The sequence below is a fragment of the Coregonus clupeaformis genome, chromosome 17 (genome assembly GCF_020615455.1).
Source record: "Coregonus clupeaformis isolate EN_2021a chromosome 17, ASM2061545v1, whole genome shotgun sequence".
Taxonomy (NCBI): Eukaryota; Metazoa; Chordata; class Actinopteri; order Salmoniformes; family Salmonidae; genus Coregonus; species Coregonus clupeaformis.
Genome location: NC_059208.1, coordinates 35,161,894 through 35,183,298, shown reverse-complemented (window position 1 = coordinate 35,183,298; position 21,405 = coordinate 35,161,894). Strand labels below are relative to the sequence as shown.

General features: G+C 43.7%; 1 protein-coding gene across 1 annotated transcript; it reads right to left on the bottom strand.

Moving 5' to 3' along the window:
• Positions 1–5,255: 5,255 nt before the first annotated feature.
• Positions 5,256–19,126, bottom strand: LOC121586308 (ephrin-A1). Its single transcript, XM_041902901.1, has 5 exons — positions 18,830–19,126; positions 8,198–8,493; positions 7,492–7,557; positions 7,185–7,271; positions 5,256–6,945 (listed from the first exon to the last, which is right to left on the bottom strand). Exons 1-5 carry the CDS (start codon positions 18,925–18,927, stop codon positions 6,821–6,823), a joined length of 672 nt encoding a protein of 223 aa, XP_041758835.1. The 5' UTR covers positions 18,928–19,126; the 3' UTR covers positions 5,256–6,820.
• Between the last annotated feature and the right edge of the window lie 2,279 nt (positions 19,127–21,405).

Genomic DNA, 21,405 nt, shown 5'->3' with positions numbered 1-21,405 from the left:
TCTCTCCTGTCATATATTTGACGAGGTTGAAGCACTTCTGACACCATGGTATGATCTTAGTCAGATGTTAATGTACTGCGCAGTAGAGCTCGAACAAATGGCTCAGCTTCAAAATACCCTAGTTATTGATGTAAAAATAGGCCCTACCCGGTCCTAACCCGATGTATACAGAACAAAAATATAAACGCAACATGCAACCATTTCAACAATTTTGCTGAGTTACAGTTCATATAAGGAAATCAGTCAATTAAAATAAGTAAATTAGGCCCTAAACTATGGATTTCACGACTGGGCAGTGGCACAGCCATAGGTGGGCCTGGGAGGGCATAGGCACACCCACTTGGGAGCCAGGCCGACCCACTGGGGAGCCAGGCCCAGCCAATCAGAATGAGTTTTTCCCCACAAAAGGGCTTTATTACAGACATAAATATTCCTCAGCTCGGGTCGGGTAGCAGAGCTCTAAGTAGAGTAGAGTTCAGTACAGTGGAGTACAATACAGTACATTATACTGTACTCTACTCTAGTGTGGTCTACTGTACTGAACTCTCCTGCACTGTACTGTATTGTACTGAGCTACACTGTACTGTTTTCTAAGACCCCTTTTCTATCTGTTTAACCAGAAATCAAAGCCTTTGCTTATTCCACATTTCTAGGTTGGAAAATGGTTGAAACATTTATGCCATAATTTCTCAAAAATATAGCTTAGACTCAGCTTTCATTTGACACCAACTTTGATGTGCTCCTATGTTAGTGCTCATGGGGCCTTTTACATGGAAATGCCCTTGTCACAATCCAACCTATTGTAACCATATTGTTTGGGAACATTGCCACTACCAGTATACAATAAATCCCAAGCTCTTTTGTGCTTGTGCTATAAAGACCTCCCTTCATTTGCCTCCCTCTCACGCACATCTTTTTTCTGTCACACACCTACACACGCACACATGCATGTGCAAACACACTCATACACACACAAATATACTCAAAATGTAATATGTTATTATCAATGCATAAAATGCAGAATTTTGTTAGGAATATCGTTCGATCAAAGAAAGGCTTGGCTATCTGTATGCTATATTGCTTCACTTCCTGTTACAAAAGGAATAAGCTACTAGCAAACATTGTGACAACCAACCCCATACTGCGTGACAACCAACTCCACGATGGGGCTGGTTGTCACAAGTGGACAGAGTGTGTTTGATGGCTTATAACTAATATATAATAATAATAATATATGCCATTTAGCAGACGCTTTTTTTCCAAAGCAACTTACAGTCATGCGTGCATACATTTTACGTATGGGCGGTCCCTGGAATTGAACCCACTATCTCGGTGTTGCAAGCGCCATGCTCTACCAACTGAGCTACAGAGGACCACTGGCTTATAACTCCATGTTGGAATAAGATATGAGGATAAAAAGGGTCCCAATTTCAACCCAACATCTTGGTCTTTCTCCTAATATTGAAAATAGTATTGTAAGATATACTGGTGCAGAGAAATACACATGAGTAAAAAGTGTGACAACCTACCACGGTCTCCCCTACAGCAATGTGAGAGGAGTGCCGAAAAACAGGCACAAACAAAGCAGAGACCGAGCGAGAAGGGAAGGATATAGGATTACACTTGGGTCCTTGCCAGTCCTACAGGGATCAAGACACAGTGACAGCACTAAGAGTAGAGTTTTCAACACAGACATGAGGTTAAAGCCTGAGAAAGTATAGGTTATCCTCCTATCATACAAAAAAAAAACGTTCCCCTCCTACACAATTCATATTTCACAGAAAAGCTCAAAACCTTGGGAAAGAAGTCAGAGAGGTAGGAGGAGGACAAAGAGATAGGAAGAAATGGATGTACTGGGCTGAAAACAGACATGAGGGAGTGGGTCAGGAAAAGAGAAAGATAGAGAGAAAGCTAGGGTAAGAGACAAGGTCAGGAAAACATGGTAGATGACCCTGGCCGAGGCATGATGGGTGAGAGGAGCGTGTGACAGAACATTTTGCCAGGAAGAGTAGACCACACCCAGACCACACTCCGATGGCAGGGTTCCAGGATTTGCCCCTGATTGAAGAGAGAGCCTGAGCCGAGCTGCCTGGCTGTGTTGTTGACAGTGACCAGGGTGTCTTCCTTCCTCTCAGCCCCCTGTGACCCTGACCCGTACTCTCTCTCTGTTGTTTTTAGCCAGTAGCCTAGGCAACGGCTCAGGGGGCTCTCCTGTGTAACACTTTGACGAGCTACGTTCTATTTGTGTTCATTTGATGTTGATATATACAGTGCATTCGGAAAGTATTCAGACCCCTTGACTTTTTCCACATTTTGTTAAGTTACAGCCTTATTCTAAAATTGATTATGTTTTTTTTCCCCTGATCAATCTACTCACAATACCCCATAATGACAAAGCAAAACCAGGTTTTTAGACATTTTTGCTAATTTGTTAAAAAATAAAAACTGAAATAACACATTTGCATAAGTATTCAGACCCTTTACTCAGTACTTTGTTGAAGCAAAAAAGCAAAAACAGGCTTTTAGAAATTTTTGCAAATGTATTAAAAATAAAAAACAGAAATACCTTATTTACATAAGACCCTTTGCTATGAGACTTGAAATTGAGCTCAGGTGCATCCTGTTTCCATTGATCATCCTTGAGATGTTTCTACAACTTGATTAGAGTCCACCTGTGGTAAATTCAATTGATTGGACATGATTTGGAAAGGTCGAAAGAATTGTCCGTATAGCTCCGAGACAGGACTGTGTCGAGGCACAGATCTGGGGAAGGGTACCAAAAAAATTCTGCAGCATTGAAGGTCCCGAAGAACACAGTGGCCTCCATCACTCTTAAATGGAAGAAGTTTGGAACCACCAAGACTCTTCCTAGAGCTGGCCACCCGGCCAAACTGAGCAATCGGGGGAGAATGGCCTTGGTCAGGGAGGTGACCAAGAACCCGATGGTCACTCTAACAGAGCTCTAGAGTTCCTCTGTGGAGATGGGAGAACTTTCCAGAAGGTGGTGGCAGCATCATGCTGTGGGGATTTTTTTCAGCGGCATGGACTGGGAGACTAGTCAGGATCGAGGCAAAGATGAACGGAGCAAAGTACAGAGAGATCCTTGATGAAAACCTGCTCCAGAGCGCTCAGGACCTCAGACTGGGGCGAAAGTTTATTTCCAACAGGACATGGACCCTAAGCACACAGCCAAGACAACGCAGGAGTGGCTTCGTGACAAGTCTCTGAATGTCCTTGAGTGGCCCAGCGAGAGCCCGGACTTGAACCCGATCTAACATCTTTGGAGAGACCTGAAAATAGCTGTGCAGCAACTTTCCCCAACCAACCTGACGGAGCTTGAGAGGATCTGCAGAGTGGAATGGGAGAAACTCCCCAAATACAGGTGTGCCAAGCTTGTAGCGTCATACTCAAGAAGACTCGAGGCTGTAATCGCTGCCAAAGGTACGTCAACAAAGTACTGAGTATAGGGTCTGAATGCTTATGTAAATGTGATATTTCAATTTTTTATTTTGTTATGCATTTGCAAAAATTTCAAAAAACCTGTTTTTGCTTTGACATTATGGGGTATTGTGTGTAGATTGATGAGGGGGGAAAAAAACAATTTAATACATTTTATAATAAGGCTGTAACGTGGCAAAATCTAAAAAAGTCAAGGGGTCTGAATACTTTCCAAATGCAATGTATGTGCACACACCACTGCATAATAAAGAACTAGAATGAGATTATAAAGTCAGCCACAGGTCAGCCTTTTGTGTTCATACAGTTCCGGTTCCAATAAGCCACTGGCTGCACACACTAGTAATGAGATGCTAGCTAGCTTTCCACAACCACAGTACCGCCCAGCCAGGTTACAGATGCTACATCTTGGTGGTGTCCCAAATGGCACCCTATTCCCTATATAGTGCAGTACTTTTGACCAGGGTTCATAGGGCTCTGGTCAAAAGTAGTGCACTAAAAAAGGGAATAGGGTACCATTTGGGACTCACCCATGACTACCATAACTTTAGATAACCTCCCCCTACGCTCTGGAAACTCCACTCTTGTATCCTACCTACTCCGTAATTGGGTTAACGTATGCTGACGACGACCCATGCTGTGTCCTGCTGATTGATTGGTTGACTCGGTCCAAAGACTCAGGGCTTGACCAGCTGGCTGTGCCAAACCCACTCTGTTGTCCTCCAAATTGTGGGCCTCTCACTGTGTCTCTGACATCAGTCCTGCTTCTATGTTGTGCATGCAGCTCTTATTCAGTTCAACTATGTCTATGACTCCTGATATAAAATGCTTTGTTTGTCCTGACCTATGAGATTGGCTCATAGTATTAGGAAATGGTTGTGTCATATATGGCTACATGTCTAACCGCACTAGCACTTGATGTTTGCGGCCTAAAAACACAATTTAATTTGATTTTTGTTGAAGACATTGTTCTCAGCATGCATTTTCTTGTCTTCGCTCAGTGTCTAGACTGCCCTTACATTCAGTACGGGTGATAAAGATTTTACACTTGTTCCTCATCGCTCTTCACGTTTACTTATGTCAGAGCAGTGGACGAGCGAGTCAGGAGTCAACAGAGGAGCAATTCTCCTCTACAGGCTCCCATTATGTTGAGGCTCTCTGAAGGGTCAACCGTCTGCTGTGCCTAATTTATGACAATCACTTTGAAAACACAGGGGAGTGCTGTGGCACCACCACACTTTGGTGCCACAGCTGCTTTTACTGTCACGGCCGTAAAGCTCCTCTGTGAAGAGAGAGAGGGAGGAGAACAATGGATGGAAATACAAACAGAGGAGGAGAGGACTACTATGGGATAGCAGAGAGGGGGATATGAAGGACAAATGAGGGGGAGAGGGGTAGATATGGGTGGAGGTCCACAAAAGTTGAAATAAAAAGACAAGAGTAGGATCACACCTGTGGTTTTGGACCTCCTTGCCAAAATGGCCAAGCCTATTGTGAATAATGACATACACAGCTCTGTCTCCATTGTAATCCTTTCCTGTCATGAGCCAAGACTTTGGCCTTGGAAAAACTGTCGTGAACATCTGTATTTAACTCAATATTAATATGACTGACCATTATTACAGCTATCGACTGATCTGTTTTTTCCACTGTAATATAATGGAAATCGGGTCATTTTAAGAAGGGATGGGAAAAAATGAAAAAAATGTGGGAAATGATAGTCAGAGAAAGGGAAGAGAAACCATTGGAAGGATGCCGTTCTCATTTTCAAAAATATATATTTTATTTCACATGGAAATGTCACATTTATCATATTTATCAAATGGGTTCTTTATATAATATTCTATATATACACATATAATACACTTTACTTCAACATGTACAAAATAAGGTAACACGCTTTCTGAGAACAAAAAGGATTATGTTAGTCATATACCGTTGTGTCTGTCGTTCAAACCACCCTGTGAAGTAAGTTGAGCTTGGCAGCTAAGATTGGTGCCGTGTCTTGTGATTTCAGTGAGTGTAGTCCTATAACCTCACCAGAGCAGTATTTCCCAAGACCTTTGCTTTATTGTAAATGCCAAATTGCATTAAAATGCAACCAAATTGTAAATTATGTCCAATCAAATCACAACTATGTCTTTGAATAAAATGTCTTCCTTTTTTACTTGGTTAACTTTTTAGTGATTGAAGTAGAGATTAGATGCAACAAACAGTGTTCCATAGTGAAACACTCTGGCGAGTGCTGTGGTTAGTATAGATCAGTCTGGGTGATCTAGTTTAAACAGTACGAGTGCATGATCCGACAAAACAGAGAAGGCCCGCCTTCCGCTGCTACACACAACATATCAGTGTTTGATTTTGGCAGATTTAACATTTTGTTTGACCTCTCTCCCTCGCACACCTTCTCTGTCTCACTCTCTCACTGAGACACTCATTCTCCCACTTGGAGAGAGCTCACTTTCCAACAGTAAACATAGCATTTGTTAAACATACAGTATTATGTTATCTTTCAGCTGCAAACTTTTATAAATTATTTTCACAAAATGTACACAACACCGTTCCTTTCCATGTAGTGTCTCCCTTTATGAGTCAGCATTGTGGTGTCAGTCAGTCTGTGCGTCAGTCAGACTGTACAACTGAATAGTGTGTTGCATGTCTGTTGTTGTGCTGTATGGTTAGTGCTGTGAAAGCATATGGTCAGGTCTGCACAGGAACATTGATAGTTAGCTAACACATTCCCTGCTTTTGTCGGTGCTACATTGACAAAGAATCACTTGGACATTTAGTGCCACTCAATACCAATACAATAACAATACAATTAACAGTACACAATAGTCAAGGTTGGAATAGAATAGTTACATACTGGAGAGATGATCACTGTATTCTTTGGCTCAAAAGGTTAGAGAAGATGATGCACTAAATGGTGTTTTTTCTAATACAAATTCATATAAAATACAAACAGTTGTCCATATAGGAAAGTCCATTAGCTTCGTCTTCAGTGATTGTTCTTCATCCATTCCAGATTAGGTTCCTCTTCATTTTTTCCCAAAATGAATCATGTTTTTTGGAGGAGAAGAGTAAAACAAATACTAACATTAAATAGAACTAAATCTGTCCAGGAAATACTGACATCATAAAAAAGAGAGGACAAAGATGAATTCCTCCTCACAAAACTCCAATCAAAGTCTCACACAGCACACTTAGCGAATGTGTGTCCATCTGTATTTACAAGATTAAAAAGGTCCCTCTCCCAGTGACCAGCACTGGGCTTTGAGAACTGTCTTCTGTGTCTGTGGTTCCCCACAGACCAACTTCATTGTAGTCCCTCCAAGTCTATAGGATTTGTAGTTCTTTCAGAGTCTCACTGTAACAACAGTAATAATAAGACTGGTACCATCAATGAGAGGATGGAGAAGGACGCTGTCGAGACTGCCAAATTTGTCCGCACGCTTTTCTGGACCTCTGGCAGGATTACCACTGGGTCATCTGTATGGAGAAAATATAGAATATACATTAGTACATGTTAACCCATCCTTAATCTGAACTTCAAGGGCCAGTTTCCCAGACACAGATTAATCCTAGCCCTGGATTAAAAAGCATGATCAATGAAGAATCTCCACTGAAATATCTTTAAGTATCATCTGGCCACAAACGTTCAGTCCTAGGGTCAAGTACAACTGGCCCATAGAGAGTCCAACTGGTCCATGGTTTGTTCATTAACATACCTGCAGGCAGTCTGTTAGAGGCGTTGTGTGCTCCACCCCCAGCTCCAGGTGCAGCTCCTCCAGTTGCAACCCTGGCCTCTTGAGAACCTGGATGAGAAAAAGAACAATCAATCCCTCTGCCTTACTGCAGCCTGGAGCTAAAATCATCATCATTATCAAACAAAGGCTACATTCCAAATTGCACCCTATTCCCTATATAGTCCACTACTTTTGACCAGGGCCTGGTTAAAAGTAGTGCACTATGGTACGCAGACAAAAGCCTATACAGTGCACTTCTCCACCCAACCACTAGGGCAGCAAAACGTACCATCAGCAGCTACGACGTCTACCCTGAGCCTGAGGCACTCCTGTCCGTGGTGGTGCAGAGGTTTGGCTGGACAGGGGAAGGAACAAAGACAAGCGTTAATCACAGACAAACTAATGCACTTATCCTCCTGTGTAGCCTTAATCCACCTCCACACACACAGACAGACAGACAGACAGACAGACAGACAGATACACATGCATGGACACACACGCGGCCTGCAGCCATCTGTGAGCAGGCGGTGTGTCCCGTCGCTCATCTAATTACAACACACTCAGGGTCACGTCATCGACTCTCTCTGGGTGACTGGGCCACCGGCTATCTGCTAGCTAGCTAGCATGTGAGCACCAATGCACAACATAGCATGCCAACAAGACAACATAGCACGCTAACATTCACTGAATGGTAACAGAAGACTTCAAGATGGCGACTTATTTGTGTGGGTACTTTGCCAAGGGTCATAAGGTCAAACTTGACTGTATACACTTCTATATCGTCTGCAGTGCTTTTCCCGACACATTTTTCCTGATTTAAAGGGACTTTCATCCCACTCTCATTTTGACATTAGACTACTTTTGAGGTCTGAGAACATCTAGCATACGTTGACTTTGGGTTGAAGTGTCCCTTTAAGTTCTCTTACAAATTCTCTAGAAATAATTAATTCACATGGATAAATAAATAGTGGACTATCTGCTAGCTTGACACTTACAGATATAGTAGTAGCTCTCTCCCTGGCGGAACTCCTTGCCCAGGGTGAAGGGGGTGAAACGCTGGAACTTCTCTGAGAACTTCTCGGCGGCGTGGGGTGCGAAGGGGTGGCCGCACTCCCAGCGCATCTGGTCATAGGACTGAGGCTTGCAAGCGTCGTAGTCCTCCCGCTCCACCATGTAGAGCACGTAGCGCTCAGCGTCCTGCGATGCCACCTCGCCCAGCGGGTAGTGGGGGCACACAATGTCCAGGTAGTCATTCAGCCGCACCTCCACCGCATAGTCGTCCCATAGGAACCTGAGGATGAAGAGCAAAGGGGGACAGAAGGGGTTAGTTGAGTCACAAGTGGCATCGGGATTGATAAGTACGGCGATGGCTTCTGAGCGGCAATAAAATACAACTATCAAATTTGTGATTATGTAGCGACCAATGACGTGAGCCCAGGATTCAACAGGGGAAATCATGGAGGAGACGGAGAGGCATGAGCAGCAGGCCAGGAGAAAACACTAAGTGGGGAAGTGAGCTGGGTGGATGTGTGCATACATATGGATGATTGTGGACAGCAGCAGCAGAAGCGCTGGGCTGTGCTGGGAGCTAATCCTGAGTGCACATTGATCCCAGCTCCTCCTGGAACCCAGCGATGTTTACAGAAAAATATTAGCAGTCAGTCAGGACACCGGGCCGGGAGATGAGTATCGACACTAAACTGCAGCCAGAGCTACACACCAGGCAGGCACAGACAAGGGATGCAGAATGCCTAATCACAAACACACACCACCGCCACCACCCTAAAGACTGAGAGGCATGAATATGAGGAGGCCAGGTCTCTTCTGAGCATTTCCCCCTTTCATTAAGGACAGACGGACAGACAGACACACACGTCTGGTCCCTGTCTGTTTCTGTCTCCTGCCACACTCCCCCTCTCATTATAGTACACACACAGGGAGCAGAGACAGTCAGACTGTCTGTCTGTCTGCCTCTCCACCATCCCTCCACTCCTCCTCTCCAAGCGTTTTACAACAGCAGTCCTAGGGTGGATTTACATTTGTAAAATATGTGAGATCTATCTTTCTTCAACATCGGATTTGCAACTTTTCTGTTCACACTAGCCTTGGATGTGATTCATGCTTCATGTGTGAGTGCAGCTATTAGCATACTGTAAATGCCATAGTATATAGACAAACTAAATAACGATAGCAATTCAAACTATACAGGAGCTTCTCATCTAAACCATATTGCACATAGTGTTGCAAACTTGATTAAATGTAATGAGTCACAAATATATGGATATTTTAAAAGCCTTTAATTTTCCATTTGGCTAACAGAGAAAGAATGCTGTCTACTGGTATTAAGGTAATTAAGGTAATTATTTAGGGAACATGTGGTGTGGGAGGACCCTTGTCTTTACACTGTTCCACTCAGAGGGGGGTATGAGGTGTAGATGTCCCCTAGTGTGGGAGACATCTCTTAAAGAGAGATTTGTATCCGTCTCTTCACACTCCACAAGTATCTCTCCTGGACCTAGTTTGTAGTAGTGTAGAGTAAGGAGGCCCCTAGATCCACCCAGTAAAAATCACCTACACTCCACCCTCCTCCCTCCCTCTCTTTCTCTACCTTTCTTTCTTTCTTTCCTTTCCCGTAATTCTTTCTCACAGAGATATGCATTCATCCCCATCCATCACCACATACCAACCTGGAGGGAGCAGTAGCTAGCTCTAGTGACACCACCACCCCCCTCACCCAGTGTTCAGTTACTCAAGCTGTGCTTCTCCATGACCAACTCCTCCTGCCTGAATCTGTCTGCATCACCAGGGTGCCCAGAGTAACGGAGAAGTGGAGTAAACTCACCCAGCTTCAAATGTTTTCACAACACGCGCCCCGAATGTGTGTCTTAGATAGAGTTTTATTGCTTTTGCAATGAATACATGTGCAACTCTGCATTTGGGGTACTCTCACAAAGCCAGCTATTGTGTGGTGTGTTATATCCACACCCTTTTACACCACACAGCTCTGTGAGAGCTCAGTTGCTCCATAGCCCTGGGGTGGGTATTTGCACATCTGCCAATGAAAACTCCACATTGGAGCCATTTTGGCTATAGGGTATTTGTTTTTTTGTTGAGAATTCCAGCTTCACCCCATGAAAGCAATGAACGCAACAAGTGACATTTGGGATGTGTTCCGGGGGGGGTTAGTGTATGTTGGTGTGACAAGGTCCATATGTGTGAGTAACGATCAAAGTGCATGAGCAGAGAGAGGCCCCTGTCGCTCATTGGCTGGTGTTGTTGCTTGTTGCCGGTGCGGTGGACCCCCTGGTTAAAGGACAGACGCTGTGGCTCCAAACTCCAAGCCACTAGTGCCCACTGACCCTCCCCTCCAGCACAACCCTCTCTGCCTCCCTGCTTTCTCTCAATGCAGATGACCAGATTAACGGCACTGTGACAAGAGTAGTTATGGGCCGGTCAAAAGAGCAACTGTTTCTCTCCGTATACTAATGAAGCGCGTCAACTACCATCTAGCTGCATAATAGTAGCATATTAAGCACAGTGCCAGTAATTATTATTCCACTGACTGTGTTCTAGGACAGTTTAGTTCTTATCTACAGTTTGTCTGGCTGCCACACACTGTTTACAAATTCTACTGTAGAGTGGTCATTTTGCCTGCCACTCGCAATTCCAGCTAAATCAATAATACTATTGAGCAAACATGTTTGTATGCTGTGTTTGACCTAGTATCCTCCTCAAACAGTAACCACACGACTGAGCACACACACACACACAGACCCCCCCATCCCACGTGTTCATCAAAAGGGGGGTGCAATTAAAACACAAAAAGGGGTATTAAAGTCACCCTGGAGGGGGGTAATTATGCTTCCCCTCCCCCCCACCCTGCCCCCTCAGGCTGGGAGTGAGGGGAAGGGGGGAGCCATGTGAATGAGAGGGTCAGGGGCCTCTAGCTGCGAATGGCTTTGATCTGTGTTAAACTTTGTGTGTGAGTGTTGCAGTTGCTTCATCAATGCTACCATTTCATACAGTGGTACCATTCACACCCTCATCTGATGTAATATCTCACTAACCAAAATGAACAGGTGGATGAATGCACACCCCTGAGGGGCCCCTTTATTAATTGTAAATAGTTTAATTATCCTGGGGGCTTTTGTCTTCTAACGCTTTGGCATTAAATGGTCCTCAGCAGCCCGACTGATTAAAGGCACTTCAAATAATGCCTGACTCAAAAGTTTTTAACAACGTAAAACATTGTCACCATTACTCTGGCAAACTAAACAGCTTCGATCTCTTCCTTTCAGACTCCATATTGAAAATGGTGCCTGAATTGCCTCTCACTATGGCTACAGAGCTGATTTATACTCTCTGTTGTTCCTGGGATGCTCAGTTTTAATGACAGCAATGTTTAGCGCCTGAGCAGAAATAACTACAGGGAGGGGTGACATTCTCTGCTTATGGATGACTTGTGGAACTATGACAGATATGCAACTATGTTTGTTTGTGTGTGTGTGTATTGGGTCTGCTGAGGAATCTGTGTGATGATAAGGGGGGATAATGAATGACATCGATAGCAGACAGTGAATGTCGTGGTTGTGCGTCTGTGTCTGCCTGTGTGTTGTGTCTAGTGAAAAATAGACTCCAGACTGTTCGAGCCTCTTCCTCTCCTCCTCCAGAGTGAATTATTGATGTATTAGAGCCTCTTCGGGAGCAGGAGCCTGATCTCTCTACTTTAATCTCTCTGGCCAGTGTTTTACTTTCTTATTCTCCTCTACCCCCTCCCTCTTTCATCTCTGCACTCTACCGCCCTGTGGAATGTTGAACCTCTGAGGGGAGGAGGGCTCACTCAGGATCAAAGGTCAGACAATCACAGTCAGCACCAGAGGGTCTTGTACACACACGGTCAGCAAGTAATGTGCTGCTCCCGTGCATTTAAAAGCCCAGAGATGGATGTTGTGTGGAGAATCACCTGCTTTGAGGTTCAGTTTTAGTCTATTTAAAAGCACATGAGGTTCCACCAGCTGACAAGCTCACAACACCGGAACACTGTGACACTACAGAACAATCCCCATCAAAGCCCTACTACTCACCCTGATAGAGTGAGACCCATGTTAGTCTAGAGCCATCTCCCATCACTCAACCCTAGAGCAATTACGCTTACCTCTGATATATTTTTTTTCCCCATTGGGTTATAATGCCACACTAACACGTCCTAAGAGGTGACTGGTCGGCATTACGGATGAGTGGATCGGAATGCCGGGGACCGCCTAATCGGCTCGTCCGAGCCCAGATTATTGGGTGGAGCAACGGCTGAGCTCGGGTCCATTCAGCGGCACCAGACTCTGCCTAATACAAGGGCTTAGAGCCGACACCGAGGCCCAGAGAGGGGGGACAGGAGTGGGGGAGACAGGGAAGAGGGGCAGGGTGGGGCCCTAGGTCCATTGTTCCAAAACAGAGAGGGGGTATTACTCTGGACTTTGGGACTTCAAAAAGGACTGGACACAGTGTGTGTGTGTGTGTGTGCATAGGACCATGGAGGGGAAAATGGGAAAGTGAAAGGTGTTAAAAAAGATAGATGAAAGGGGAGGCATTTCTTTCTGAATTTATACTCTGGAAAACAGTTAAGAGATTGAGAGAAGAGAGCGACTCTGAAATATAAGTCCGGCTGTGCTGTAGTGCTGGTTCACGTTTTTCTACACAGCTACATTTCTCTTTCATTTCATCTCTCCATCCATCCATCTCTGTCAGATCTCCCAACCCTCTCCCCGTCTGTCTTTCATCACTCAATAAGACCAATAAATCCATATTTCATTCCAACCCCTCCCCTCCCCTGCCCCTAGCACTTGCCAAGCCAATCAGAGCCGGCCTTGTTGGAATGCCAAATATGTGAGTTTGTGACCCACCGTTTGTAGAGAGGCTAGCACAGTTAATAGAAACAAGAATGGTCCAACTCTCTTAGCCCCTCCCTCTTAACATAATATTCAGAGGCGCAGGTTCATTCTTGGGTTGTGTTGACTTCTGTCATCAATCTCTCTCCTTTCTCTGTCACTTTACCATTGTTCATTCTGACAGCACCCCTGGCCAAAGATTTTAACTCCTTCCCTCCGACAAAGTAACCCCAGAGTCCACCAGCAACATAATTGCCTTATCTTGAACAACTGCGGGGAGTTAGATAAACATGTGTGCTCTTTCCAACTGTCTAACACAGTCCCCAGAGTCATTTGTACTTCTGTAAGAGCCTGACCAAAAAGGTCACCACTGACATTACATTTATCAAGAGGCAAATATCTGTGCTATGAAAATCGATTTTGCCAAATTGATTTCCGCAAGAGAAACCTTGTTTTTATAAAAAAATTCCCCAATCCTCGCTCAGTCGAGCCTTGTAGCATAATGAATTCCTCAGAGAGTATAATAGTCTGTGAGCATTGACCATTGTTTGCCTGCCAGTGGCATTGAGACTGTACAAGTAGGTTTGGCTGAGATGAGATTCTATTCAATGCAGAGGTCATCATTACACATCTTGACCTCCAGGGGGCACAAGTAACTGAAGCAGTGGGAGAGCGAGAAGGGCCCATACTGTAGACAATATGCGTGCAATCGCTGTGGGAACAAGTTAACAACCATAGTCCAGCCATTTCACCAACAGGACAAACAACACACAATGACCCTTATTTACACAACATTACACACATAATGCCCCTTTTTCAGCTACAATAATTGACCCCATGGAGTTCCATACACACACACATTCTCCTACACACTTCATTACAAATGCATGGATGCACGCAAAGACAATGACATTTTACATTTACATTTTAGTCATTTAGCAGACGCTCTTATCCAGAGCGACTTACAGACTATGTAGCTGGACAAGTCTGGACACACACACAGTTCCATGTTTCCCAAATTACTACATCTGTTTACCAGGAAAGTCTTTCATACTCAGTACTTGGGGTTGAAAGGTTGTACAACATTGAGGAGGAGGAGATGGAGAAGAGGAGGAGGAGGAAGTCTGGCGCATAGATAAGGAAGAGGCAGGAGAGACACCCATGGGGTTGACTGAGGTGAAAATGATCAGAAGGAAAATCTTGAGGAGAGAAAACCAGTGGAACACACACACACACACCTTATCAAACAACCAATCACTATCAATCACTATTCATCCAATTACTCTCACTGGCAGGAGACACATTTTGTTAATTTCTGAAATGACCCTGAGAAAATATAATCAACTCCTCAGTGTGTAGCATAAGTAATAAGTACAGGGTTCAGTGGTTGCGTGTGCAAGTGTGTGAAAATGGTATTGTTTATTGTGTAGACAGGATATGCCGTTTCCCGGGAAAAGACTAGGCCAGGAAGCTCACACTCATAGGGAAACATGCACATACTACCCCTGTGAAAACCTTTGGCCTGATTCACTATCTTACTGTGCTCAATACAATTTAGCAACCTTCTGTCTCCGACCCAGACAGACAGAAGACAATGAAGATTATTGAAGAAAAATTGGCTGACCTGTCATTATGGTCGTCGAGGTAAAGTCTGCTTAACTGATGATTATCATCTATAATACTGTCTACACACCCCAATGATCATTGAGCCTATCGCAGCAGATTACAAGTAGTCCGCAATCTCAGCGTGTTTTCTCTGATTCCAATTTACTAGACAGAGATTAGGGAGCAGATTATGGGATTTGGGGGAGATGGAGAAACAGAGAATGAGTGGGGATGGAAGAGACATTCCCAGAAATTACTAGAAAGGGGGTGGAAAAAGATGGGAACAAAAGGGATTCGAGAGAAAAGGGGAAAACTGCCCTTTTTCGCAGAAAAGAGGAGATGAGGGCGATACAATTTAGATTGCTTAGAGAATGTAGAAATCCCATCTCGCACACCACCTACTGTCACCTGAAGACGTGGCTAGCCAACCCATTCTCTCTCTCGCTACACACACACACACACACCTTTGTTTTTCTCAATTTCACTCCTTTCAGAGTGGCAGAGCAGAGTTCTTAGACTGGCTCAACCACTTCCATTGCCTCATGAAAAAACACGAGGAGAAAAGCATACAGAGTGAGCCAAACAACTGAAAGAGGGGGCGAAATAGATTGGGTACATTGAAAAACCCATGGTGGCTGGTGGAGGGGAAAGCTCAAAGGAGAGGTAAAGCCAAGAGAAAGAGGGCAAAGTGCCTAGTGGTGAATGGCTATGGGTGCCAAAAACAATAAAACATGCACACACCTCTTAGCCTTCTTTCCTCCTTTCTCCTTTTAGAGAAGGAGAGTAGGAGGTGAGGAAATAATAGACTGAAAAGAGGCAGCATGTAAAGTTGAGATAAAAGGCAGAGAGTGAGCAGAGGGGGACCCAGAGACAGGAGGAAGAATGAATCTCCCTGAGGCAGTTCCAAAGCCGTGTGAAGAGGGGAGGCCTGAGTGGCGGCCAGCATTCAGAGACCACCGCAGTGACAGAATGACTGACAGACTGATAGAGGCAATGGCACTTCATCACGGTGTGCACTCTGAACCCCAATCAGTCACACCAGTTACTATTCTGTTCTGAGGCACTCTGTGAAGAGAATTCCCCCAATTTGTATGGGAAGCACTACAAAAACAGCCAAATTGTCTGGACAATGCTTGCAAAAATCACTCATATGGGTGAAACTTACCATAACAATCACTCATTCAATGCAAATACACCATAAAAATCACTTCTTTGGATGAAATACGCTATAGAGATATAAGTAATTTGAGTGAAAATATCCTAGAGCTCATTTGGGTTAAAAAAAGCCAAACATTAACGAAGAAGATTAAACCCCCAAAAAATATTACATGTGCAGCGAGAAAAAGTGATTACGTTGGAAATATGTGATGAGAAAAAGCCATTAAGTTGGAAAAGAGGTGTAAATAAAGTAGGGAAAATGCTAAAATGAGAGAATGTTCACTCTAGCATGAGGGAGTAAGGAAAGAGTTAACATTGAACACGTTGAACTTTCTGCCACTGAATCAGCTTGAACAGGGAACCAAGCCAAAATGAGGAAGGAGGCGGTGGAGAGAGGGAGAGACAGGTACAGGGAGGAGGAAGAGGGAGGTTTACTCATGCTCTGTCAGAAGAAGAAAAAAAAAACGTATTTTACCCAGAGAAGGAGCAAGCTGAATGAGTAGGCTACAGCATAGCTTTACTTTGGGGTTAGGAAGTCCATAGAGCACTAGAGACAATGTTAACATCAATCACAGCAATGCAGTGCAGCAGTGTGTAAGCGTGGAAGTCTGGGTTAATGTGTGTGTGTGAGTGAGCCAATGAGTGAGTCAGTGATTTAGGAGCTTGTGCTTTAACACACTGCCTCCCGCATGGGACACACCCTTCACACAGACACGTACACATGCATACGGACACACACAGAGAGCAACGCATACTGATAGAGCAACTTCTGGGAACCAATGTGAATGATTAAGCCCTTCTTAACCTCAGATGCAAGCTTGCAGGTTGACACATATAGGCACACACACAACAACCCAGCCAATGCACTGTCAGAAACAGATCTTTGTTGGACTGAAACACAGCGGTAGCTCGCTCACTAGCAGCTGCGACCTTGCAGTCAACATTACATAGTACCACACCAATGCATAGTAGAGCATCTGTAACTGACACACACACAGTATATTCCATATAGGGAAGCAGACAGCGTAATTTGTTTCCACCTAACTGACCGAGATGATCAGTCTGTTGTCAATTAGATGAACTATAGCTTTCCAATCACGACCATTGATTGATAGGCCACACAAACTGAGGGAGAGGGGGAGGGCTGGGAGGGAGTTGACGCAAAAAATGACTGATAGAGAGAGGCAAACAAATCAACAACAGAAGCTTATCAAGCAACAGTTGGGTGGGGGAAAACAGATTGAGAGAAAAACAAGAAAAGAAGAAGAGAATTAATGAAAAAACATCTCTCTCCCGAACTCTCCTTTACTTCTGCGAATGTGAGATTAAGTGCAGCCAGAGGGAGAGATTTAGTGCAGATATCCAGTAAAAGTGTGGGGATTACGTGTTTATTTGGAGAAATGACGATCATTGTTGTCCCTGCATTGACGTAACACGCTTACATCTGGGACTGGTAACTTCATTCTCTGAGATTATGACATGGATGTGTTTCTGAGAACAATGACTGCAGTGGCATTGCCTTACGGGAAATCTCAATGGATCACAGCAAGAGAAACTAAGTTTAGTACTGTAGGAATGTGAATATATTTGTGTGTGTGTGTGTGTGTGTGTCTACAAGACAGGACGTGTTTGCATACAAGTGAGAGTGTATGCCTTGCTGTGATTGATTGGGCTTTGCCTTGTTTGTGTGTGTGATTGAGTGAGTTTGTGCCAGAGTGTGTTTGTGTCTAAGTGTGTGTGTTTCAATCTCACCCCCCCACACGTTCCCAAATTTTCACCCCAACCACCATCAACCATAACTCTAATTGACCTCTACCTATTCAGAGTGGGCTCCAAACCCCAACAATTTGGGCTTCAATCTCTCCTTCCCAAGCTATCCATCTCACTCCCATAATATGACCTACTGGGCAGGCTTCAAGTTACCTCCTCGGTTTCATCATTACACCATTATTCCTCATCTTACCACCTGAAATATGAACCGTCATATGTCTCCCTGTACTGTCCCGTCAGCCCATCGTAGATCCAGTGATTTAGTGGACAGCCTAATGAAAATTGAGACATCAACGCCATCAGAGGGAATGGATTTTGCAACCAATATTTCTACACCACACTGACGGACTCACACCTTTAAACCAACACTGAAATATTCCACTGCCCTCCTCGAGAATTTACTACCATGGTCACGTCTCTGGGTGACTGTTTTAACGCCTTGGGTAAAGATAGGCATACCCATTTAAAAGGTGATATCTGTTGATACAAATGGAATGTGGAATTACATTTCTGTTAGTTTGGTTGGGTCTTTAAATAGGAAATGTTATTATTACTGATTATTACATAGATATTACACTTAATAACTAATAGTTGCTAGTCTTGGTGTAAAGGTAGTGCTAATAATAATGTTCCTCCCAATCCATAACCATCTGTCCTTGAAAGTGGTGTAACTTAGATGGTAGCATATCAATAAATCAGATTTATGGCATAACTATGTGTAACTACCAACTCTTTCCAAGCGGGTAGACAGACAGATTGTAGAAAAGTTTCCAGCAGGCAGTAGTGAAGCCAGTGACCAAGAAGATACTGTAATTGCCCTGCATTATAATGACAACAACAGTGGCCAGCTGCATATATGCATTTCCATCAGATTCAGTAGATTCAGAATGTAAACCAGTTGAGGAAGTAGGCGACAATGCATTTAAATACCCGAACAATCACATTAATGCAGTTCACTAACAGGTATAGGCTATTGCATAGTCATCGATATGCACAGTCATAAACAGGTAGGCTACTGTAGCATTGTTGCGCATAGACTAGCTAGCCGACAATCAAATCAGCAAATCATGAAAGTAACAATCACAGCTGCCGATAGATTGTATCTTACTACTTTGTTACATTCGCTAATCGGATTTGCAAAACTGTTACAAATGAACAGTAATGAAATATAATGACTAATAAACCTAAGCGACCACAAAAAGTTTAACTTACTTGGTGTTTGTTCTATTCCAATATACGCTGTGCCTTTCTGCAGATGCAAACCAAGCGCAGAGACTCCCAACGAAGCACAGGCTCCAGACCAAATCCATTGTGGAGTGAGGAGGATGCGTGCAGAGAAAAACCGGTGAGTCTTGCAGACAAATCAAACTATGGAAAATATCTATGCGCCCGTTAACGAGTAGGTTGTTTACTAAGGAAATGTACTTATGCAAGCAATAGCTTCAAAAGAGAAAGAAAAAAACGAAGCACTCGGCAAAATAACACCTGGTTGTTTCAATCAAGCTCAGCCCGCAGTGAATGAACAACAACTTGCGTGATTTCTATGTTTGTGGAACGCCTGCTATCATTAACCACGCCCCGCTATGAGTGAGAACCAATGGGAGGACAAAGCGCCTAGTTTTCCACCTCTTGTTTGTTAGACGCGAGATGCACGCCCTCAGTGGTACAGGTCGAAGAGGGGAATTTCTAAGAAGTATTAGGACCTATTCTATTATCGATTTATTTTTCCAGACTTATTCGCAGTAGGGACTACGTCAATATCGATATATCGATTACATGATTTTCGCAGAATCAAACGACCCAATCTGAGGGAAGTAAATTGTATAATAGCTTTCCAACACAACCACTTTATAGTGGTCAGTTACACAGGGTTTCCCAAACTTTAGGCTATATGCGTAGCAAATGGCACCCTATTAACTACAAAGTGCACTGGCCAAAAGTAGTACACTATATAGGGAATAGGGTTCCATTGGGATGACATTCTATTCTTGATTCTCATTCCTCAATTTCAGTGATTGGTTTTGTGTAGGTCTGGTGACATTGCCAACATGATGTAGGCCCATAGACATAACATTTAACTGGGGTGCATTTACTGTTGCAGTATTTGACATGCAATCCGATTAGCGCATATTACTTACAATGACAGGTTACATTTAAGCGAGACATTAAATCCAAACAATCCGATTAGCGCATTTAACAAACCTAATCAAGTAAGACCTCAGTTGGCTCGGTTTAGATCCGTTACAAGTAGGGATCCGGAGTAGGTGCAGATACTGGACTACCTAAAATGTAGTAAAAGCAGTGAAGATCTGTTCCAAATGTATCTACTGAGGAGTAAACCTCTGAGCTCTGACGCACTAATGAGGCCATAAAGCACACATACTTAGGCAACATACATTATTTTGGATACTGTATAGGAAAAGAGCTCTGTTTGGTTAGTTTATGCCCTATTTGGATGTTGAGGACCTTACATTTCACTTTCACTCAGATAGCAATTAAATAACCACCTTGGGCAGACCCTACTATATGTAGTAGGCCTACATTGCAAACTTAAACACTTTGCCTACCTCATTTAGCAAAGTCAAATGGTTCTGAGTCTGACAGGTAGGTAACATTACCTTTTAAGTCTCACAGTTTATTTATAATTTCAACCAATGGGAATATGAAGTATTACACAAGGCACCACTGCACAACTGCACTGCACAATATACTGGTATATCTGTTCAATTCTAGATTGGTTCTATTCTAGGCCTAATACAGATATAATTTGATTTGAGTATTTATGAATAACACTTTCATCTCATTAGATGCATTTTTCAGAATCACTTTTTGCATTTGTTCTTTGTTTCACTCTGAGGAAGATAAGTGGGAGAGAGCCTACTGTCAACGTAATTGAGTTTTGCATCGCAAGTAAGGGAAATTGCACTGGCAAAGCTTTTAACGTACTGTAAGCACTCATGTCAAAACATCATCCATACCATACACATGAGAGGACATCTTCATAACTTATCTTCCTTCTAACACTGAGGTGTGAATTGAACTGAGAGATTAATGGGATAAAGGTTGACAAAGTCTTTCTAAAGCTTTCTTTGTCAAACCTACACAATCTTTTCCACAAAAGAAATCCACACACCACAACTTCAGAAACACATATGAAGTACAATGTGAATATACACTGCTCAAAAAAATAAAGGGAACACTTAAACAACACAATGTAACTCCAAGTCAATCACACTTCTGTGAAATCAAACTGTCCACTTAGGAAGCAACACTGATTGACAATAAATGTCACATGCTGTTGTGCAAATGGAATAGAGAACAGGTGGAAATTATAGGCAATTAGCAAGACACCCCCAATAAAGAAGTGGTTCTGCAGGTGGTGACCACAGACCACTTCTCAGTTCCTATGCTTCCTGGCTGATGTTTTGGTCACTTTTGAATGCTGGCGGTGCTTTCACTCTAGTGGTAGCATGAGACGGAGTCTACAACCCACACAAGTGGCTCAGGTAGTGCAGCTCATCCAGGATGGCACATCAATGCGAGCTGTGGCAAGAAGGTTTGCTGTGTCTGTCAGCGTAGTGTCCAGAGCATGGAGGCGCTACCAGGAGACAGGCCAGTACATCAGGAGACATGGAGGAGGCCGTAGGAGGGCAACAACCCAGCAGCAGGACCACTACCTCCGCCTTTGTGCAAGGAGGAGCAGGTGGAGCACTGCCAGAGCCCTGTAAAATGACCTCCAGCAGGCCACAAATGTGCATGTGTCTGCTCAAACGGTCAGAAACAGACTC